The following is a 23,193-nucleotide window of genomic DNA, read 5'->3' on the forward strand; positions in this document are numbered from 1 at the left end:
AGATTATGCTTCGCACTTGTGGAAGCTTGGGAGGAACTTAGTGTTGGTGTAGAATGATCAATTGACCCTTGTGACTATAAAAGTGCAGACAGACAATCACCCAAGTGCAACAAAAATTATTAAAATACATATATAATAATAAAAATTTAACTGAGTATAATATACCTGAAGTAGTGCTCTGAAATCGAGGTTTGTTTGAATTTCTTGAGATCCATCAAATTGATTCCAATGTGCTATAGTTGATGGTGTAGGGGGAACAGTTTGATGCATCACTTGAGGTGACTATAACACAATATACAAACATTCACCAAAGTTCAATAGGAATGTTTAAAATACAAAAAAAAAAATGATTATAATGTACCTGAAGTAGTGCTCTGAAACCGAGGTTTGTTTGAAATTCTTGAGAACCATCAAATTGATTCCAATGTGCTATAGTTGATGGTGTAGGGGGAACAGATTGATACATCACTTGAGGAGACTATAATACAACATATAAACAATCACCATAGTGTACCAAAATGTTGAATTCAAGGTTGAAACAATATTAGTATAATATATACCTGAGGTAGTGGTCTGAGAAGGAATTTTGTTTGAAAGGAGGATTGGGATCCATCAGATCGATTCATCTCTTTGAGGTGACTATAATACAATATATAAACAATTGTTAAAAATACAGTAAATTATTGAATTCAAGGTGGAAATAATATTACTATAATATACCTGAGGCAGTGGTCTGAGAGCGAGTGTTGTTTGAAAGGAGGATTGAGATCCATCAGATCTATTCATCTCTTGAAGTGACTATAATACAACATACAAACAATCACCAAAGTGCGACAGAAGTGTTTAAAATTAAAAATAAAAAAATTTATTGAGATCCATCAATTTGAGTCCAACTTACTAAATTAGATGTAGGGCTTTTCGTTCTTTTTTCCTGCGTTTTCACATAACTTTTCAATCGTTTTGTTGTATTTTTGTCCTCTAACTTTTTCTTCTTTTTCTTTTTAAGCCCTTTAGCAATAAACTGATGAGGCTCCTCAGTTAACTCAGCTTGGTGTGGGGCATCCTTGACAAGATTGTGTAATTGTTTAAACAAGTCAGTAGCAGCATTGTTCACCAAGTCATATCCATCTGCTGAATTGAATGCTCCTGATGCAAGCTTTATCAATTTATGGCATAGCAATGTATAACGCTGTGTAGAAGGCAAATTAACATGTTCCCTAACCTCTTTTTCCCTGCTATCTTCAATCACCATGTTTCTTGCTACACATGTCCATCTACTCAAAATATATGCTTTAGGAATTGACTTGATATCTAACAAGTCCAAAACTTTCAAAGTATGACAACATAGAATGCCAAATGTCTCAAACTTTCTATAGCTACATTGAACAATAGACTCAGATGGATTACACTCAACTTTAATTCAATCTCCTGCTCATTTATACCAACACCATACTCACGTAAGCTAGAAGTTTCATTCTTCCACTTTATGTGACAATCACCAACCATTGAAAATTCATCTTAAAATAAGTTAAAGATTTTTGGAGTATAAACTTCTCTTGCATGTTTAATAATTTTTATACGAAAAAATATATTCTTTGGGAGCTTATTTCTTGCATCAAATTCAGCCTTCAATTCATTAGCACGTTTCTCATTGACTACCCTTTCAAAATGCTTAAAAAATTATACAATATATAAAGTAGATTTTGTATAGTCCTTCAAGTTAGCATTTATACTTTCACTCAGTTGTGTACTCCGCATACCTCCTGTAAATGTATTATTCATATAAGATCTGGCCCACTTCTCTTTAAGTCCATACAAACGATTTAACCATGAATTATTTTCAACCCCATACTTAATCCGTAATTCTTCCCATGCAGACTCAAATTGTACTTCCTCAACATACTGATATACACACTTTTTGAGATCGAATAGAAAGGTTGATCATTTCTTCATCAAGTTGCCTAGATGTTTAATCGTATTTTGCATTAAATGCCAAGTACACAAACTATGTCATGTCCCATGAAACACCTCTGAAATTGCCTTTGCCATTGCAGTATCTTCATCTATAAAAATGGTTATAGGTTTCTTTTGCCTATGACTTTCCAAGAATGCCTCAAACAACCATTTGAATGATTCCACCGTCACATCATATAAAAGAGCTACCCCAAAAACAATGACTCCTCTATGATGGTTAAATCCAGCAAAAATTCCAAACGGCCTATTTTTCTTGTTTGTACAAAATGTCGTATCGAAGGTAACAACATCACCAAACAAGGCATAATCTATTATCATTCTCGCATCAGCCCAAAAAATATTTGTTATAAGCTCATCCATATCCAACTGCACAGCGTAGCTAAAAGATGGGTGTAACCTAGATTGTTCTGTAAAATACTATAACAAACTAGTCGCTTCACCATAACCTAAGTCACGCTAACGCTTAGATCGGAGATAATTCTGATGATCTATTGATGTATAACCAATGTTCTATCTCCCACCTGCCTGTCCATCCATGTACACAAATGCGGCCTTAGGTCTGATTCCAGAATCATCGGCCAAGTCAATTCCATGCCCATGTATTTCTGAAATATTCCATTATGACCGCATCATGTGTGTGGTAGATGGTATATGAAGCTCGTGATTATGGCCTTTAACAAAATTATGGCATCGGTATTTCTCATTTTTCATAAGCGTTATGCCCATTCGAGCAGAAAAATCTGTTCTTGTCTCCGCTCGAGGGCAATTAGTATCAATATCACGCTTGTCTTTTTTTTTAATACCATGTTTATTACATGCGAATCGCCTCGAAGTTATCGTAGTCTTGTCTTTTTTGCTCTTATTTGCAAATTCTTTCCTGACACTAAAACCCAATCTTCCTCTATAACTGTTATAGAATTCATAAGCCTCGCTCTCTGAATTAAAATGCATAACGATCTGAGGTTTATTCTCATCTGGTGTAGCCATTGGATTATCCATATTCCTACACAGTCTCTCAAATCAATCACTAAATAGTAACAACACATTTAGCTATAAAAAATCAGTGAATTTTGCATTAACCATTAGATGAAGAAAAAAATAATCAAAGAATTTTGCATTAACCATTAGATGAAGCAATAAAAAAAAATTAGAGAATTCTACATTAACCATTAGAAGAAGCAATGAAAAAAAATAAACACGAATGCAGCTCTATGTCAGGAGTGGGGCAAACTTTGATAAATTGTAACAAAAATTCAAGACACACATAACAAAAAATTTGAAGGCTAACTTTAAAAAAGAAAAACACCATAAATGCTCAATATCATACCAGCAGTGCCATAACTGCAACATGAAATAAAGTGGTCTGCAACATAGGGCTGAAAACAAGTGTTCAACATACAAAGTGCCATACTTTTTATCTATTGCAGCTGCAGCTAAGTTAACAGGAAAGTTACTAGGGAAAAAAAAGGTCCAAAAAACAAAATTCATTCACGTGAAATACAACTCCTCAGAAAGGCATGACTACATTCAACAGCACCTAATGTAATTACAAATTCCATATTCATTAGAATGGAGAGAGCTGTTTTCTTAAAAAATAAACTGATGGAATTAATAGAAGAACAACTGTCCATCTAACATCCTCATTCATTCTATTTTCTGAAATCACGACAGGCAAACCTGTGGTCTCATAGGGGCAAACAGTCTGAATTAGCTTATGAAATTGAAACTTGGTATCTGAGTGTCTATTCAATAGAAGACAAAGAACATGCTTCTCGCCCAACTAATTAAGTAGTTTTCATTTAGGTTACTTTACTCTTCCACCTATGTTGCTCATTTACTAATTCAATGATAAGCATCCTTCTAGATTGTGCCAAGGTAGGTGAATAGAAGTCTCCAATTTGACAGCAATAATTTATAGGTTGGGCATCAACATATATATTAGTGCATGAAAAACCCTCCTGGCACCTGAACTACTAGAAATTTCTGCAAGGTTGTGGCTCAGTTCTGGTAGCAACATACGCTTGATACCAAACCAAAAGCAAATCACTTCACAAAACGAATGAGCCCCTTCAAAAAATTGACCAGCCACAAGTTATTGTAACCTACTGGAATTTTGATCCCTTTTCTTTCTCATTGCCCATCTAATAAAAAAAGTGAGAGAGTATTCAGGAATTTGGACTCTCCTTTCCCTCATCATTCCTTTTGGGACTTCTATGCCTCTCTTTGCCATAACTATAATGTCTATTTCTTCTAGAAGTTGAAGTTCCCTGACTGAGGTTTTCCATATCATCTCATGATTTGCTTCTTCTAAATTCTTAAGAGCAGAAAAGATATAAGAAACATTTATTCAGGGAAGGAATCCAACTATCTAGTCCCTCCCTCCATTGTATTTACAGATGTTCATTTTCTGCTATGCTATGCAACTATGCAGTATATACAAATTTGTAGAAGACCCTATATGGATCTAATGCAATGATGAGAAAGAAACATTAATCAAAGAAAGAACGGTTCTACCAAAAAAAAAAAATCAGAGAAAGAACGGATGTTTCTATGTGGATCTAATCCCACTTTTAGGATTAAAGGTCATCTTTAGTCCACACAATCAGAGAAAGAATGATTCTACCAAAAAAAATAAAATTCAGAGTACCTTTAATGGCGAGACAACCCCTATCGACTGCAACTCCGGTTCTCCTCAACGGATCCGACGAGATGGGGGCGACAACGAAATAAAGGATCTCCGTTAGGGCTGTAAACGGATCAGATTCGGCTCGGATAGTGCTATATCTGCATCCGCATCCGATTAGCTATCGGACGGATTCGGATAGTGCTAAACGGATACGGACATGGATATGGATTGGATATTTTATCCATTTACATGTAAATATAGCTTTTCAGATAGATATAGCCTATCCGTATCCGCATCCGTTTAGCTTTCCAACAGATTCGGATAGTGCTAAATGGATACAGACACGGATACAAAAACAGATTTTGGCTATTCATTTACACTCCTAATCTCCGTCCTTCGTGTTGTAGCGTCGCAGCTCGACGATTCTGGCGACAGCGACAGCTTCCCTGTTCGTTGAGCTTCTCTGTTCATCTCTCAATGAGGGCATAGGAGAGAGAGACAATGAGATTAGGATTGGGTGTCTTTCGGTTTGAGTTAACCATGGGTTTAGTGTTGGTTTGGTTAAACTTGACCCAGGTTAGGTTCTGGGTTTGGGTAACCATAGTTAGTTCATTACTTAAAAACAAGAGAATGATTTAAGGCTGTTGGATTGAAGACTGCCACGTGTCGCACTCTGGAGGGGGAAATAACAATAAATAATGGATCTGAAAATGGAGAAGATTAAAATCCCTCGTACACGCATCAATCTCACTCTCCACATATTCTCAAGTTTGAAATCAATTAGCTAATTGGGATTGTTTTTATAATGGTCTAAAAGGTTGTATACTTATTAGCTAATTAAGACTCGTATGGATTACCCAAGGTTTGCAAGTTTTTAAAAATATTTAAGGAAAAAAGGTTGCAACACTAGCTATAAATGCACTATTAAATGCAACGATTAAATCTCAAGCGTTGAGATTTAAGCTATATCTTAACCGTTGAATAAGTTAAGGATAAACCGAATAATAGATTACCCTTTACCGGATAGTGGAGTAACATATTGAAAAGAAAAAACTTATTAACATCGAACAATGAAGGTTGTGATCTCTGGTTTTGGTCAAAAAAGTGCTATTTTTTTGGCTATCCTTCTTCCTGCTCTGACCGTATCGATCTCAGTATATAGAGGTTAGATGTCTATCCTTTTATCGACAATATATATCTTCTACGGTGTTTTATATCTGTTTCTCTATTTTTTTCTCTCACTTTATGGTTTATAAATCTCAAGTTGAATAGTTCAATCTGTTTAGGAAGTGATCAATTTATGAAATTTTCTCTTGATAAAAGAGGGAAGAGTAGCCGACAAAATGATTAATCAGGATTTTTTTAACTATTTTGGCCTTTCCATTTTGCTAAAACCCTAGATTTACGTTCCCCGAAACCCTGATCGGACCTATTCCAGAGGTATTTATCAGCATTTGCTCTATAGACTTGCATTCGCCATCGATTTGGCATGAGCATTTTTTCGACATATTTGCATTTGATTTGCATTCCCACAAACCCTGATCGCACCTGATGAAGAGATATTTATCAACATTTGCTCTACAGAAGTGCATTCTCCATAGATTTGGCCTGAATATTTTGTCGAAGGTCCTACATATATGCTTTTGATTGTTCTACATCTCTGCTATTGATTGTTTAGGTCATCTGTTTGTTGTATGCTACAGAACAAGATGCATGTTCATTTCAGGTTTTAATTCCTTTTAGTATACGACTTATGTGTTCTTACACAGGTTTTAACTTCATTGCATTTACATTTTATGTTATCTTACTTAGAATTATGTTGCTGCAAAATTTATGTAGTGTAATTCTATTTCTCAAAGAAAGTAAATTATTAGCATATCCAAGTTCATGGCCTTGGATTGATCCTTGCTGATTTTCACTTGGATTGATCCCAAGTTCATGAAATTAAATTGTCAGCATATCTTCTTGTAAAATTAAATATTGAATTTTCTTGACTTTTCTTGAAATTATTCTACCTTTTTTTTAAAATAATTCATCAGATGGCTTCTACTAAGAGTATGATTACCGTTTCTAGTTGTGAAATATATGGTATGAGGTGTAAGAAAGACATTTCTATGTTAGAAAAAAATAATGGTAGAAAATATTACAAATGTCCATGAAAGTGTTCATTCTTCTTGTGGGTAGATCAGTTTAGATTATGTGAATGTAGAAATGGACAATGTAAGGTTAGAACTTAAAAAATCGATAAAAACAATGGTCGAACGTTCAGGTGTTGTCCCAAATCAATTATGGTATAACCACTATACCAACTTATACATTATATGTCTTTTATAACAAATAATGTTGAATTTAAGTTCTTTTGTTTTTACTAACATTTTTTTAATTGAATTACAGACTGATGATAATGGGTGTGGGATGTTCGCTTGGATAGAAGATGAAAGATAGTGCTCTTCTACCCAACTTCAGTTGATTGCGCGGAAACCTCCACGTCTGTAGCTCCTTCGACTTCATCCAAGTTTATGAAAGGATATTTGAAAACAACAACTAAAGGCTTGGGAAATCAAGCAAGAATGTTAACAGAAGTCTTTGATGCCTTCAGCGAGGTTGACTTAAATAAAAAGCATGAGTAAAATCACCTCCTTGTTGAAGATATTATATATTTTTGCGCTTTGCAAGACAATCGTTATAAGTGTGTTATATATTTATGATTGTGTAGATAAGTACTCATATGTGATTCATGTTCTAATGGAACCATAGTTGGGATTATACAAGTGAAGATAAGAGTCAAAATGGATGAGAAGAACGTAAGGAGGAAAGCATGCAGGGATAGTAGAGAAGAATTGAGAGAAGTTGCTACTATATATATCGAGAAGACGAAAATGGTGGCCTGAATCTAAGAAATGATGTTATTTAGTTGTTGAATCATATATTGACATTTTAATGGGTTGAGAACATAAAATGTTGTATTGTTGTTAATTTAAGGTGTCGACTTCTGTTGTATTTTATGGTTTTGAATTGGAACAATATCTTCTATTGGTGAATTTTATGGATTTGAATTACCTTATTGTGTGAATGCATATTTAGTAATTTTTGAATTGTATATTGGATATGATGTTTAGGTTGGATGGTTGATCATGGGATCTTTTGATATTGAATGATGTTTAATTTAATTTAAGCTAAATGATGTTGCATTTCATGTATTTCTCTTTGGATTCTTTTAAGATTACTGTTGTCTTATGTACAAGTTTGCAATATTGTCTTATATGTACCGAAATATTGTCCGTATAAAAGTGGAATGATGTTGGATTTCAGGTGTTTCTTTTGAGATTACTATTGTCTTATTTACAGGACTGCAATATTGTCTTGCATGTATTGAAATGTTGTCTATTTGGAAGTGGAATGATGTTGGATTTTGGGTCTGAATTTTGAGAGTTATGTTGTCTTATGTACAAGTGTGGTATAAAAGTGCATTCCTTGTAGATGAGTCTCAAAGGATACGAAAAGTCAATATGCTTCCTCTAATGCGTTGAAGGTGTTCATTAGTACTAGAATTTTGTTTATCATAGCATTGAGGATAATAGAACGCGGACATACAGATGTATCCGCCTATAAAAGGATTGACTCGTGCACAATCGACAATATCACCCTCACATCATTAATAATGATATCGATTAAAGAGTTGTTTTGTACGTGAAAATTATGTATAGACCTTTATACCAATGTTGTGTAATATATACGTACATAACTGAATTGAATTCTAATTTTGATCAGGATACCCTAAATGTGATCAATTCAAGCAATGATAACAACAGAACACGGACATATCAAAGAAGCAGTAACCAATAAGTTTGGTTTACATTTCAAGTAATTGAAACTTTTCACTGAAAAGAAGTTGATATGTTTACAGGAGTTTATCGAAAATCCAGATATTATCCGATCTAATAAACTAACTGATAAACTGTCATATATTTTTATAAAAATATTAAACAACTCGCATTTTATTATCGACTAGTAAATTATCCGGATATTATCTAATATGAAATGGCAATATCCGAATTCGAAACCTGAATTATACAGTACAACCCTAGTGTTGGGTCAAATTGAATTTGAATGGTCTGAATATGATTCTAAATATATATGATCGAACTTGAATAAGCCAATTGCACATGTATATTTATTGGCAGTGAATGAAACTATGCAAGATACATCTAGTTACCAATTGAATTGAATTAAATTAGGTCAATTATTAGTGCAATTTCACTATGCTTGGATTGGATTAATGAAATTGCAAGTGGTTCCAATCGGATCGAAATTAAATTAGGCCCAATTATTAGTTCAAATAGTTGATTTGTTTTGATTTCAAAATTAATACCGGTTTGTTAACTGATTTAAATTATGAACATCTATATGATTATATATTAATCATATGGTGAGGAATCAATATTAATTAATGTTTACATTGCCCTAAGTAAAGTGTAGAAATTCATACCAATAGCTTGAATACAGACTAAATAATCAGTGGGCCCAAATCTAGTAACCATCGACTATTGTCCTAACTAAAGTTGAGAGTACATTAACCCACTACATAACTATGGTGTAGTTAATATACCTCAGCACCGACTATTTGCCTATCTGCAACACACCATACCTATGAGTATAGGAGGCAGCTCTTAATAAGAGAGGTTTCATCATCGGTTTTGTAGGTGAAAATTAGGAAAACACATTAGGTTGAGTTGCTGTGCAAAACTTTACTCAATTAAATGTTAAGGAATCGTCTGAGGAACTTGGTGACACAGGGTATGTAACCATATTTACGTATGAAGCAGAGAGACAGAGAAACAGAGAGATAGAGAGAGTGAGAGACAAAGAGAGACGGTGAGGAAGAGGGGCGATGGCGAAGGCGAGAGAGTGAGATAGAGATAGATAGACATGACGACTTCCACAATCAAATAGAGAGAGAGATTGATAGATATGACGTCTTCCAGAATCAAAATTCAAGAATTTGTGATGGAGAAAATGGAAGGGAGAGAAGTAGAGAGAGGCAAGACTCTCCGATTAGGGTGGGGGTCATTGGCAAGAAATTTTTCATTTCCGATCATCTTTCCCGTCATCTTCTTTCCCTTGTTATATATAAAAGATTGCTTCATTGCATTTTTGTATTCGCATGAACCTAGAAAAGGTAATTTCCCTTCTCAGAAACATAAAACCCTAGTTTTGTTCTCATGGCATATTTCAATCTATGTAATAATTTCATTCTTTTGGTAGGAATCGTCTATAATTTCAAGGCATAGTTGTTGTATATTAATAACTTTGTTCTACTTGACATCTCATTTGTTTGCTAGTTAGTGTAGGTGGAACAGACCGAATCACTTGGGAATATTTTTTATTTTTTATTTTTTTTTGAAAATTTTTTTCTTTGTTTTACCAGTTCTGTATTGGTAGTTCACTTAACAACACTTTGTTGTTTCACAAAAAAATTTTGTTTATTTTTTATACCATGTTTAACAGTGGAAGAGTTCCTATTTTAAGTTTAAAAGTAGATACAGTGGTCTTTCAATTCACCATGGCAAAACTAAGGTTTCGTATCTTAAGAAGACAACAAAGGCCACATCCACTCAAGGTTGTTAGGAGGAGAACTCCTAACCTTGTCCTCATTACAGTCTATAGGAGGTGGTGGCGACTTCGGATGCAGCGTCAGACGCAACTTAATGCATTGGCAAGTCAATCAGCTAAACCTGATAGGATTGGGGATTCCTATGTTAATCCGATTATTATCCAAGACAATACACTGGTTTGTATTGTCTTATCATCAGATGATGAACAAGAAGCAATATATGGAGTTTTTGGTTTTTAATAAATGAATCAATGTGGAAGGAATCCACTTTGATTTCTGCACAATTTTTATTTATTTTTTTTTTTTTTTTGGGGGAGGGGGTGGGGGGGTGTGATGTAAAGCATAATGATCTTTACTCATGGTTGTCTCTGTTAATTGTCAATAGTTACTGGCTTCAGTGGGCCAAGCCAAGTGGGTATTTTGTATGATGTAGATAAGCACAATGAGTGAAAATCATTATGAATGACTTAATTGAAAACAGCTATAAAATGGTTACAAGGTTTACTGATCTAAATTGCATCCCTCTCTAAAGGTTTCTTCATCAATTAACTTGGCCGTGACACAGGGTAATTTTTTTATTATTAATGTAACTTCTCAGTGTGCCAACACAAGTAACTGGGGATGTCATGTATGGAATCCCTGATGGGTTTGTTATGGTATAAATATTGAAAGTTGAAAGGCAATCTATCATAAACCCATTACAACAGTAAATCCTTACAGGTTGGGCTATTGAGTACTTAACTTAGTTGTTCCTGGTTGTGAATGGGCCTTAAAATCCTTTGTTGGGTCGATTATCGGATCTGGTATTGACTCAACATATCCAAAAGTAGATAAGCAAATGTATCTTGCATCTCTCTTTTTTGGCCTATTCATTCTGAAAACTTAGGCAATCCCAGCACATTCAGAACTTCAGGCCGTCTAAGCACATTCTTCGATCATAAAACAAAGATCCCAAAAAGGTGAAAGGTTATTAGTGGATGCTTGCTTGGCATAGCTCTTCACCAAGAGGTTGTTTAAGACATTCAAAAGTACACCAACAGAAACCCAATACACCCAATACACAGACAACAGATACAAGAGTTAATCTAATCTCCAAGCCTGCAGAAATCCGTACAATTGTACACGGAGTCACTGACAGGTAACTGTATTTCATAATACTTTGAATGTATCATAAATTACTTTCTAAAACACAGCTACAAGAGAACAAAAACCACTACGAAGTTGGTCACCTCGTTTTCAAAGGAGGAAAGAAAAAACCTAGCTGAACAGTGCAGCAACCTATAGCCTCTAAAATTTTAGCCTTGAGACACCAAAAATGACATTCTCTTATACATTCAGCACCACCTATTACCCTCTGCAAATGTCACATTGAGTAATTGATGATGAAGAAGATCCCAACCTGACCACTCTGAATTACATCACTGTTTTTCTGGATTATCAGGATCATCCTTCTCAGGATCCTCCTCTTCTTCCTCTTTCTTTTCTTCCTCTTCCTCGTCTTCTTCAGGAGGATCTGCAGGCAATGGAGGAGGTAGTGGTGTTTTCATTGGACTGAATTGGGGGAATATATCAGGTCTACGCCCAGGCTTTGGCCTCTCCCACTCCTGCCATGAGATGGAGAGAGAATTAAAGTACATAAATGTATACAAAATCAATTCAGAAGATAAGAATTGTTCTTCATAAATGAAAGATTTGGTTACCAGGGTAGCATGATCCACATTATTATTCTCTACTACCTACAGTGCCTCATTTAACCCTCCCTCCAAAGCAAGATAAGATAAATGAAGCTTGGCTGAAAGGTTATCTAGACAAGTCTTGATGTAGATCCAAGCCTCCTCGAGTTGAAGAAACCGCCCTAGGCATAGGGTCATAGTAGGAGCCTTAGATTAGTTCTATACTTAGTTTTATTCTTAAGTTTTTAATTGAACCGGTTCAAATTGGTTGCATCCAATTGGTTCAATTTAAGTGATTTGATTAAGTATCTTTTATTTTAAGTTATTAGGGATAGATAGGTCTTTTAACCCTTTTAAAACTTTTAAGTTGTTTTAATTAGGTCCACCCTTCCACGATAGTGAGGGAGTATTTTGTTTAGATTAGGATTTGGCTTATGGCCTCCAATTATTAATATTGAAATCGTGGGAGGCTCCCCCACAGTTTAGTTTTAAAAAATATTTGCTTTGCTGCTGTCATTGCTGCTGCTGTTGAGCTCTACGTGAGTTTGCCTTGTGAGTAACATCAAGGTTGCCTTGTGAGTAACATCAAGGTGAAGGGCTAGGAGATCTCCAGTAACTCCTTGCATCTTGTAGATTGGGAGGTCCTCTTTTAATTCTTCTCAAGCTACTGTTGCTGCAGATCTGCAAATCAGTAAGTGATTTACAGTTAACCTTCTTCTTCTTAATCCTCCAATCCAAGCCTCATCTGCCCTAGTCAATCCATATTATCTTCCTCCATTAAAAACCCATCGATCCCCATAAACCCTAATTGTTCTAAAATCTGTCCAGCCTTATTCCTCCATCCAACCTCAACCAAATTCCAACCACAGCCCCTCTCATCTCTTCCTCCACTCGACCTAGCTTGCAGCCCCATCCTAACACCCAAAACCCTAATTCCCCCTCATCTCTGTAAAACTCCAAAACCCTAAAATACAGATCCTATACTTCCAGCCGTCAAAACCCAACCAAACTTCAGTCGAATCACCCCCTCACTGCCTAGGACACTCGATCCAAAGCCCCTCTCCAAATTGTCATCCTAAACCCTAAATTCTCCACTTTTCCTAATTTCCAAAACCCTAACCCTAATTTCTGAAATTTGAATTTTTATTCAAACCTTGTTCAAACCTACACTATTAGCTTCTCCTAGACCTGCCTATTAAAACCATATAAGATTTAACCCCATTCTCATAAACCTAACCCTAGATTTGACCTAAAATACCCCAATCGGCCAGCACCTTTGTAAGGGTCTGATCTACCTGGCTCCTAGTAGGTCTTCTACCTATCTAAGGACTACATTAAGCCTGTCTAGAGAGGTATCTCTACATAACTTCTTTTGTTCTGCTATGTGATGGGCTGATGTGCCCAATTTAACCATTGGATAGACAAACACCTTTTCAACCACCTACATGTCACATTTTGTGGCCAATCTCTAGCGTATAGCCAACATCTAGTTAATTTTTATTACCACGTATTTTTATCCATCAAGTTGATGGAGCACTAATGAGGCAATTCTAACTGGTGGGATGATAAAGAACCATATGAACCTGTCATCTGTCAAATTCCAAAGCCAAACTGAATCATATAGCCCACCAATATATTGAGATATTTTTCTAGTCATCCAAATGTTGACTGAAACTGACTAGCTGCATCACATGGTAAAATGATTTTTGTGCTGAAATTTAGCACGAGTTAAAGATCTTGTGACCAAGCCATCCACAAAAGTGTCAACTGAGCTGCCAAGTGGCAGATGAAAGCACTTCTATAGACCAGCCAGTCCAAAGAGATACATATTAAAGTTTAAGATCCTGAAACATCTACTCATTTGATTCTGGTACAAATGTTGTACGTATTCAGGTCTCGATCAAGACTCAAGAATCATCGAGTTAGGAATCCACTCAAGGAAAAAAAGACTCAACATAAATCAACTAAGCCTTATCACAACTAAAAGGGGTCAACTATATGAATCTGTCTTGCCATTTAACTCTATTTAGAGTCATATATGTTGCCATCCCTAAGTGATCCATAACTTCTCAGGATTTCTCCCAAGGTAATATTTTAGCTCCTCTATTCTGTACGGTATCACTACTTATAGGTGGCCAATTGGCTGTCTCCTACGCATAGATCCATCACCCTAAAGCTCCCTAATAGTCATAGGACGGACAAACTCCAAAATTCAACTTTTGGTTTCATTCCAAGTTTTCCCATTGACAACCCTAAGGCTCACCCAATACCATAAATCCAAGGAGACAAATTTCCTGTTTCTTCTACCCCCCACCCCCAATCCAGATGATGTCAACACCTGAAGTAAGATACACATCATCACATTAATGAGTCTTAATCGAGTCCACATGATCTGGTGATACTCTCATCCACAAACGGTAAGAACCCACAAGGCCATGACATAATAAGAAAGCAATGGCATTTTGGCAAGAGAAATGTCCTGGATCCACCCTATGAACACGTACCAATGTATTCCAGAGGGGAAACCAGAAATTAACTCCTGAAGTGGTTGAGAGCAAAGCTTTATGGTATCAATAATCAGGAAGCAACCCAAGTTCTTGCATGATGCCTCTTTCAACTATATTTGATTAATCAATTCCTACCCTTTGGCTTTTGAGTTATTAAAAATGGTGACAAATGCAGTTTCACACAAGAATGGTATTGTGCCAGGAGAAATGTAAAAGGTAATGATGGGTTTCAGTTCAACTCCTGCAAGGGTAGTATGGTTTCTGAGCTCGGCATTAATTCAGTGATTAGGTTCAACAAGAGACAAGCGACAAGTACACCTAGGAGGTTCCTCACAATTGTATAAAAGCCAAAGTGGTCAGACGCAATTGTCTCTGCTCTGATAAATTTGATGTCACTTACATGTGGCTTACCATGAGTTGCCTGGAATAGTAACTCAACAATTTAGTATTCAAGGGTGACAAAGGAGGTGAACAGGAAGGATTCTTAGAAGTAAACTGTTTATGGTAAGATTCAAAGTATAATGGAGTTCTTAAGTGAAGTTTCAGTTATGAGGTTGATTCTAGATTAACATTTTTGGTATCCCTGAATTACCAATACTCTATGTCCAACTGCCTGTAAAAGCTGGGACACACAGTTTAGTGGCCTATCACTATGTAATGGATGATTATTATCAGCATGAGCTCTGATGAAGGATTGGATTAATGTAACCGATGGCCATGTACTCAATTAAGAGATCCCCCCCCCCCCCAAAAAAAAATATATATATATATATCAAATCACTAGAAATTCCAAGGGCTAAAGGAAACATAGAAGGTGCCATAACAATTAACTTGCATTGGTTTTGGAGCAATTGCATCAGCAGAATAGCTTTAAGATTACCAAATTTGGAAAACAGGCATCAATTTCAAATTAAACTGGACAAATTAATGTTCATGAAAAGCCCTCGAAATTGGTTCCAACAAAGCCCTTCCAGTAGTCTTGATGCAGATAAGTCACCTAGAGGGCTTATTTTAGTGGAAATAAAACTTGGGTTGGGTTAGGTATGCATTGGGCCTTTGATTCTAGGTGTTTTTTTTTGTAATGAGCCACTTTAATAGGCCTAAAATGTGGGTACAAGGTAGGCATACCGGATTAAGCTTAGAAGTAGCTTATTCTCATTCCTAGTTCAAGTAGGAATAGTTGGGTTTAAGTTGTTTTTATTTTCAGCACAGTTGTAACAACTCCAATTCCTACTAGGAGTTGGTTTTTAAGTTTATATATACATTGTAAGGCTGCAGAGCCAAGAATGATTAATTAATTGATATTTTGAGATTGCTTTCCTGCAAAAGAACTGTGTGATACAGTGGGTGAGAGACACAGACCTAAGATAGGTCAAATTATCTTCTTCCTCAGTTCTGTATTAATGCCAGCCAATACCTGTGCTTGATTCTTGTGCGATAGCTTAGATTGTTGGGTGTATTTGATCGCTGATTTCAAGAGGGTAGATTATTATTCAACCTATATCAGATTCCTATCATCAGGGCTACTCTTGCATTAATTTGTTATCAAGGCTATGGCTACTCCAAGCAATAACCCTAGAGGAGATCAAGTTTCAATGCAACAATTAATTGATATGCTCAAGAGTGTGGATGAACAACTGACTCGATTACAGCGATGTTTGGGCGTCCTAGAGTCATCTACAGCACCTCCATGGGAAGCGAAAAAACCTCCATTCAAAGCAAAAGAACCTGAAGTTGAGGTTAAAGTTGAAGAGATTCCAACAACTGGTGTTGATACGGAAGAAACAACTTTTGAAGCTTCAAAGACATGAGAAGAACAAGTAGAGGATTCCACTGAAAGAGGTTTACGTTGCAGAAATCAAAGCAGACAAACTGAAACAGTGGAAGATGAGGTAGTGACTGAAGGACACTCCACAAGAGATCGTCAACATACATGCTGATGTCCTTGAAGAGGTTGATGCTGATTTAGAGATTGAGCACATAGAGTTCATCATGCCACCTAATTTCTTTGAAAGGAAAACTCCACACCTTGAAAACTACATTCCTAACATCCGCGAGCTGCCCGAGTACTGTTATGGTTTGAAGATAGCTGTTCACCATACAAAGTTGATTCCTCCATTTTGCAAAACTCGAGGTCGAATTTTTTTCAAGAAGGGGAGAATTGATGCAGATAAGTCACCTAGAGGGCTTATTTTAATGGAAATAAGCCTTGGGTTGGGTTATGTATGCATTGGGCCTTTGATTCCATGTGTTTTCTTTGTAATGCACCTCTTTAATGGACCTAAAATGTGGGTACAAGGTAGGCATACGGAATTAGGCCTAATAGTAGCTTATTCTAAACCTAGTTCAAGTAGGAATAGTTTGTTTTAAGTTGTTTTTTTTTTCAGCACAGTTGTAAGAACTCCACTTTCAGCACAGTTGTAAGAACTTCAATTCCTACTAGGAGTCTGTTTCTCCTATTCCTACTAGGAGTTGTTTTTTCAGTTTATATATACATTGTAAGGCTGCAGAACCAGGGATGATTTTAATTGATATTTTGAGCTTGCTTTGCTGCAAGAGAGCTGTGTGATACAGTGGGTGAGAGGCCCAGACCTGAGATAGGTCAAATTATCTTCATCTTCTTCTTCCTCTGTTCTGTATCACCGCCAGCCAATACCTGTGCATGATTCTTGTTCGATAGCTTAGATTGTTGGGTGTATTTGATTGCTGATTTCAAGAGGGTAGATTATTCTTCAACCTATATCAGATTCCTATCATCAAGTCTACCCTTGCATTATTCAAACCCATATTAGTAGCATATGCCAGCCCATTCTGCCACATTGTCCAGCAGTTTAATAGAGATATTTCCCAGATTTCCTTGCTGGTTAAGGAGGACATAATGACCAGATTTGGTGGGCCCATGGCCAGCTGGTGAAGATCAAGTTAAAAATCAATATTGCTGTGTGTGGAGACTTTCTTTTCAAGGCAAATCCAGCTGTCAAGTTGATCTGGTTTAGGAGAAAATCTAGGAGTCAGTTGTTACTTGTGTGGGGTTTTTGTTAGCTTAGGGTAGTTTCTATTTTTAAGTAGATTTGCTTATGTAATTAGAACTCTTTATTTTGTTAACCAATTAGAGATAGGATTTACTTTTAATTTGGAATGTTTCTTGAGGATCTTAGTATGTAATTGGTTTTATTATAAATAAAAGCAAGAGATTGCAATACAACAGCCAACGATTTAGAGAAAAGAGAGAATTCTGGTTTGATAGCCATAAATCATAGGTATCAAGGTGGCAAGGCAACAAGGCGTTGGAGAGGGCCCAAAAGCAAGGCGACAACAACAAGACGGACCAAGGCGTCCAAGGTGCTGCCTAGGCGCCCAAGGAGCCTGGACGCCTAGGCGACGCCTTGATAACTGTGCCATGAATGTTTACGATCCTCTTGTAGAATTGGTTGCACTAATGCAATCTGAAAATCCAGATTAAGGATCTCAGATGCAAGTAGGCCCAATAATCAAATCTGAGATAAAGGAAGCAACTGCGTTGTCAAGGGAAGAAATACGATTGATGGAAGGAGAGGGAAGAGAGATGAGATCGATATTCTTGGGAGAAAGAAGAAGAGAACAGAATAGAAGAGAAGAAATCAGATTGAGACACCAATCCCGTATGCACTGCTCAACAACACCAAAACTCTTTAAAAAAATTCATATTCTTTATTCAAATCATCTCTAATTGATGGGGGATGTATTACATATTTATAGACCTTCTAAAATTCCTAATTTGACTCATAAAAGGACTCCTAATCACTCTAATACACTCAATAAAGTAAATAAACTCAAAATATAATTCTTCAACTATAGCTTTGATCGAACCGTGCACTTCCACTTGATCGCCACTCTCGTTGTCCACCTTTTCTATCACTACTGACTTGTTCTCTATGGCTTCTAGCACGCTGAACACTTTACCACAGAAGCGGTAGGTATACTATCTGTGAGTTCTCGAACACCTAACCGAAGATCCCGAAAATCCGATTTGATATTGGACAATCCATCCAAAAATTCCTTCGCGAACCACTCCAAAAGAATAATAAATTCAGAGTCGATCGTCATCAAGGATTTTGGCTCTGATACCAAATAATGTAATCTGAAAATCCAGATTAAGGATTTCAGATGCAAGTAGGCCCAATAATTAAATCTGTAATCAAATCTGAGATAAAGGAAGCAACTGCATTGTCAAGGGAAGAAATAAGATTGATGGTAGGGGAGGGAAGAGAGATGAGATCGATATTCTTGGGAGAAAGAAGAAAGAAAAAGAGAAGAGAATAAATCAGATTTGGGACACCAATCTCATATCCACTGCTCAACAGCATCAAAACTCTTTTAAAAAAAATTCATATTCGTTATTCAAATCATCTCTAATTGATGGGGGGTGTATTACATAATATATATATATATATATATAGACCTTCTAAAATTCCTAATTTGACTCATAAAAAGACTCTTAATCACTCTAATACACTCAATAAAGTAAATAAACTCATAACAGAATTCCATCTAATTATAAGTATCCTAATCAAACTCAAACACTAAATTTAACTACTAATCCCGCGTACTAACACTATCCCCTCTTTATAGGCTTATAAATTAGGCTCATTACATCAATAAACTCGAAAATAAGAAGCCTAAGGTCTATAGAACCCAATCATAGGCCAAAATAAAGCCTCTTGAGGCCCAATTGACCCAATTGGACAATCTTATCTACATCATGCACCCTAGCTATTCTACATTAAGTCTACTAGTGCTAGCATTAAGGTTTTATTTATAACAAGGATTGAGAAATTAGGAATTGGGCAGTCCCGACATAACCCAATCTGGATCAGTCTCGATTGACCAATCCAAACAATGGTCTAGATTTCAAATTGGCCAATCCCAAACTTAGTCTTCTCTGATCCAGCCAGTCAAGACAAGGATCAGCCAACCCTTAGAACCAAGATTTGTAATCATACAGGTCCAATAAAGATATATTATCAGTTGGACTTCTACAGCTCTTTTCAAAAGGAATCACAGGAGATGCAGTATTCCCTTAGAAGAAAGAGGGGGGGGGGAGGGAATTAGTTCCTCTGGTTTAGTCTGGCTTGGTCCAGATCTGAACCTTTTAGGTTTGACTTGGTTTACTATAGAACCAGTTTAATGCCGACACGAAAAGTAGCACATGAGAATTTTTTGGTTTCCTTTAACCAATATTTGTGGGACCCATTTGAAGAGGTATTACAACTTAATTTTTTCCCTGCCCGGTACAGTGGTCCAGTTCCTCTCATAGGGAGGCGGAAATGACGACTTAACCTCACTCGGGCAGGGGGTTAGGTCATCATTTCCGTCCCCCTATGAGAGGAAGTGGACCACTGTACCGGGCAGGGGAACCAGAGAGGATAATGATCCTATTACAACTTGTGCTATTTGAGTTCCTGATTTTCAGGAACCTTATCACTACACAAATTGTGGGCCAGTTTAGGACTGATTTCCTTATTTTATTATTGCCTAATTGTTTGGTTAGGTTGGGAACCTGATAAGTTTTAGGCTGCGTTTGGTATGCATTCTAGGTCGATTTCGCATTCTCGAATGATAAAAATAGTTGTTTTTATCGTTTTTATCATCCAATAATGCAATATTGACCTAGAATGCATTCCAAGAATGCATACCAAACACAGCCTTAGTTTCTTTTTAGTTAAGGACTCTCCATCTCAGGCCATCCAAAAGGGAGATTCCTTATTTATTTGGTTTCCTTTTTAGAATCAGTTACTTTAGTTGTTTAGGTTTTTTTGGTTAGAATAGGATACTTCCTAACACAATCTCCATGTGGAAGAAAATTTCCTAATCAGTTAAGTAAGAGACTAGACCTCACCCATGATTTGATTAAATGGAAAATAGTTTGTTTAGTGAATTGAGGTTGTTGCCTCTATCTTCCCTCACCCCCCCCCCCCAACACATCTGTGATTCTCTCTCCTCTCTCCCCATGATCTCCCTTCTCTCCCCAATTTCTTTCTTTTCCCACCACCAGCAGATCCTTCTATTGATCTGCATTAGCAGGCCTCATTTAAGGCGGGCAATTGTTTCAGGCCGTCCTTCACGCGATTATGGTGAGGGTAACTAACAACTGAGTGACAATACATAAAAAAAGTAGCATGAGCAAGCCCATTATAGTAGAAATACTAAATAGACAATAGAAAAGAAAGCTTTCAAAGGTTAAAAAAAAAATCTAAGCCTCCTCGACCACTAGGAAATATGGTACACTAGACCAATGGACACCTTGCTATGAAGGTATTTTTAAGGAAAACCAGTAACTGGAGAAAAAATTCACTGCCACAACTTCAACAATTCACACTTTCCATAACCTTGCATCCCCCCACCAGGTGGATCCTTTTTCCATTTCCACCTTCTCCACGAGTCACTCTGTTCCACATCAGATTTTCTGGAAACTGCTTTAGCAATGGCCAAAGTGAATGTCGAATATTGCACAAGTTTGGCAGACACGATGTTTAAGACTACCACCTAAATTCAAATATTTAATTTTCTTATTTCATAGCAATGGCAGAAAAAAGGACCTGAATCCTAGGGGATTTCATGTAGTTACTCAACTAGCATACTTTTCTACTGATGTATTCATCCTTCAATCTAGCATCTTCTCTTTTACAACTTAACCAGTGTTTTTGCTGGGGAGAGGGGGGTGTAGTAATCCACACATTTTGTGAAGCAATTCTAGAAAATAAGCAACCTGATTCAAACTTCCAACAAGAATGATTAACAAAGCCCTGACATACATATGCAAGCTACCAAGATGGGTTAGTCTAAGTACAACTGGTGCAGTTAGTCTAAGTGTCTAAGTCCAACTGATGCAGAACTGACTAAAAAGATACCAATGAAGTCTGGTAAATGGAAAGAATCCCCTTAAAGTGCCTGAATGCCTCATTTCTGGCATATTTGCCTGTATCCATGAAATATCTTTCTTTTATAAGCAACCATATATGCGGGCATATTTGCCCGTATACATGAATTATCTTTCTTTTATGAGCAACCATACATTTGAATATCAGAAAGTACATTAATGCCTCATTTCTGGCAGCCCATGGAAATTGGGTAATAAAATGGATGCAACAAGAACAGGGATGTAAATATCGCCGGATTCTAACTTTTGGGTTATTTCTTGTGGAATAGCAAGTTAGATACTGCCAACAGTCCCCCCCCCCCCCCCTCCAAAAAAAATCCAAAAGAAAAAATTAAGTGTTCCTTTCCTTTTTTTTATGGGGTATTTAGTCTTAAGCTTCAGTACAGTAACATTTCCAGTAAGAATTGTAAGGAGAATTCAAATTTATAGGGGGTTTATCTTGATTTTGAGTAGAAAGCATATAATCAAGCTCAACTGAAAAGAAAAGGAAGAGTCAAGCTCAAGGCCTTGCTTTCCTGCCTTATTTGGATTCAAAAAGAGATATATCTACTAGACCATTTTCAGGCTTAAAATAAAACCTTACGCTATAGCATAAATTTTCTCAATCACATTAAAAATCTTCGCAGTTTCAGGTGGCAACCGAAACTCCTTCAATAAAGAGCCACTCAATAAGTCATTCACAGCCAAACAGAATAAAGAAACCAACCCTAAAACAACTATGAGCAGCAAACAGACTGGAAAATTGCAAAGAGGAGAACGTGGGTGAGATAGGGGAGAACTCACGATGGGGAAATCGAGAGGAGAGCGTCGAGTCATCTTCTCTTCTTCGGGAGCCATGCAAACAACCTGATTCCTATGGGAGCTCATCACTCTCCTTCGAGATACCATCAATGGCATAGAAACAAGAGTGCATCGACCTAGCATCGGCGAGACGACGCAATAATTCACTGACGACATCGATGTTGCTGATGAAGCAACTGCTCTCGAATTTGAAGCGATAGGCACCGAAAGACACAACGATGCCATAATCTCCACTCCCTCTCTCTAATTCTCTATCGCTGCCTCTCAGTTCTGTTATGGATTGGTGACTGCTCAGTCAGGGAGAAGCTGCTGCGTTCTCTTCTTCCTCCTTCGCAGCAGTCTTTCCTTACCCCCCAAATCTTCTACCCACACGAATCCCAAACAAACACCAACCGCCTTTCATTTAGCTGAAACAATTGCCAAACCGGATTTTTGAAATTACGAAAAAGCCCTCGCTTAAGATAATTCTTCCCCAATCACGAGTAAAAGATATGGGCGATTGTTCTTTGCTGGGAGCGCAGGCTGCACCAAACACATGGGGCGGTCATTTTGGCCATTCAGGGGGGTGGGACGGTCATTTCACCCGGACCTTGCTCCTGTCCAGCCGTGTCGAGCGCTGGAGCATTCAACCCCGCTAAACGACAGAAAAAATAGGGGTGGGGTGGTCATTTCACAGACTACGAGGTGTAAGTAATGGGATTAAACTATGCGTTGTTGGTCATATGATAATGAATGCAAATCATAATGCAAGTTAGTGCATAGAAGTTAGCATTCAAAAGTATACAGTGAAAGAAAAAGCATGTTAAATAGTACAACATATAATATGTCAAGCACATCAAAAGTCTAACCTATTTTACACAAATAAATATCTGTTCCTAGTGGAGTCGCCACTGTGAGGACAATGATATGATGGGGGATTGCCACATGTTCTCCACCTAATCCCCTCCTTTGGGAGAAGAGAGAGAGGTGTGAATTGTAAGTGTGTGTGGAGTCGCCTCCTAGAGTAGGGTCTAGGACCCGAAATTGTAATGTAATGACTCTCATTACAATGCTCTACTGGGGACAAATGGTTCATTGGT

General features: G+C 37.0%; 2 protein-coding genes across 2 annotated transcripts; both read right to left on the reverse strand.

Moving 5' to 3' along the window:
• Positions 1-2,592: 2,592 nt before the first annotated feature.
• On the reverse strand, positions 2,593-2,973 carry LOC122672162 (protein FAR1-RELATED SEQUENCE 5-like). The gene has a single exon (XM_043869660.1). The coding sequence runs from the start codon at positions 2,971-2,973 to the stop codon at positions 2,593-2,595; it is 381 nt and encodes a 126-aa protein (XP_043725595.1).
• Positions 2,974-11,286: 8,313 nt separating this feature from the next.
• LOC122672912 lies at positions 11,287-22,502 on the reverse strand. The gene is made up of 2 exons (XM_043870416.1): positions 22,097-22,502; positions 11,287-11,818 (listed from the first exon to the last, which is right to left on the reverse strand). Exons 1-2 carry the CDS (start codon positions 22,337-22,339, stop codon positions 11,633-11,635), a joined length of 429 nt encoding a protein of 142 aa, XP_043726351.1. The 5' UTR covers positions 22,340-22,502; the 3' UTR covers positions 11,287-11,632.
• Between the last annotated feature and the right edge of the window lie 691 nt (positions 22,503-23,193).

This window comes from Telopea speciosissima, chromosome 8 (genome assembly GCF_018873765.1).
Source record: "Telopea speciosissima isolate NSW1024214 ecotype Mountain lineage chromosome 8, Tspe_v1, whole genome shotgun sequence".
Taxonomy (NCBI): Eukaryota; Viridiplantae; Streptophyta; class Magnoliopsida; order Proteales; family Proteaceae; genus Telopea; species Telopea speciosissima.

Coding starts and splice junctions, on each gene's coding strand:
- LOC122672162 (XM_043869660.1), bottom strand. CDS start 2,973: ATGGATAATCCAATGGCTACACCAGATGAGAATAAACCTCAGATCGTT.
- LOC122672912 (XM_043870416.1), bottom strand. CDS start 22,339: ATGGCATCGTTGTGTCTTTCGGTGCCTATCGCTTCAAATTCGAGAGCA. Junction 11,819..22,096: donor CTCCTCTCGATTTCCCCATC/GTGAGTTCTCCC, acceptor ATCTCATGGCAG/GAGTGGGAGAGGCCAAAGCC.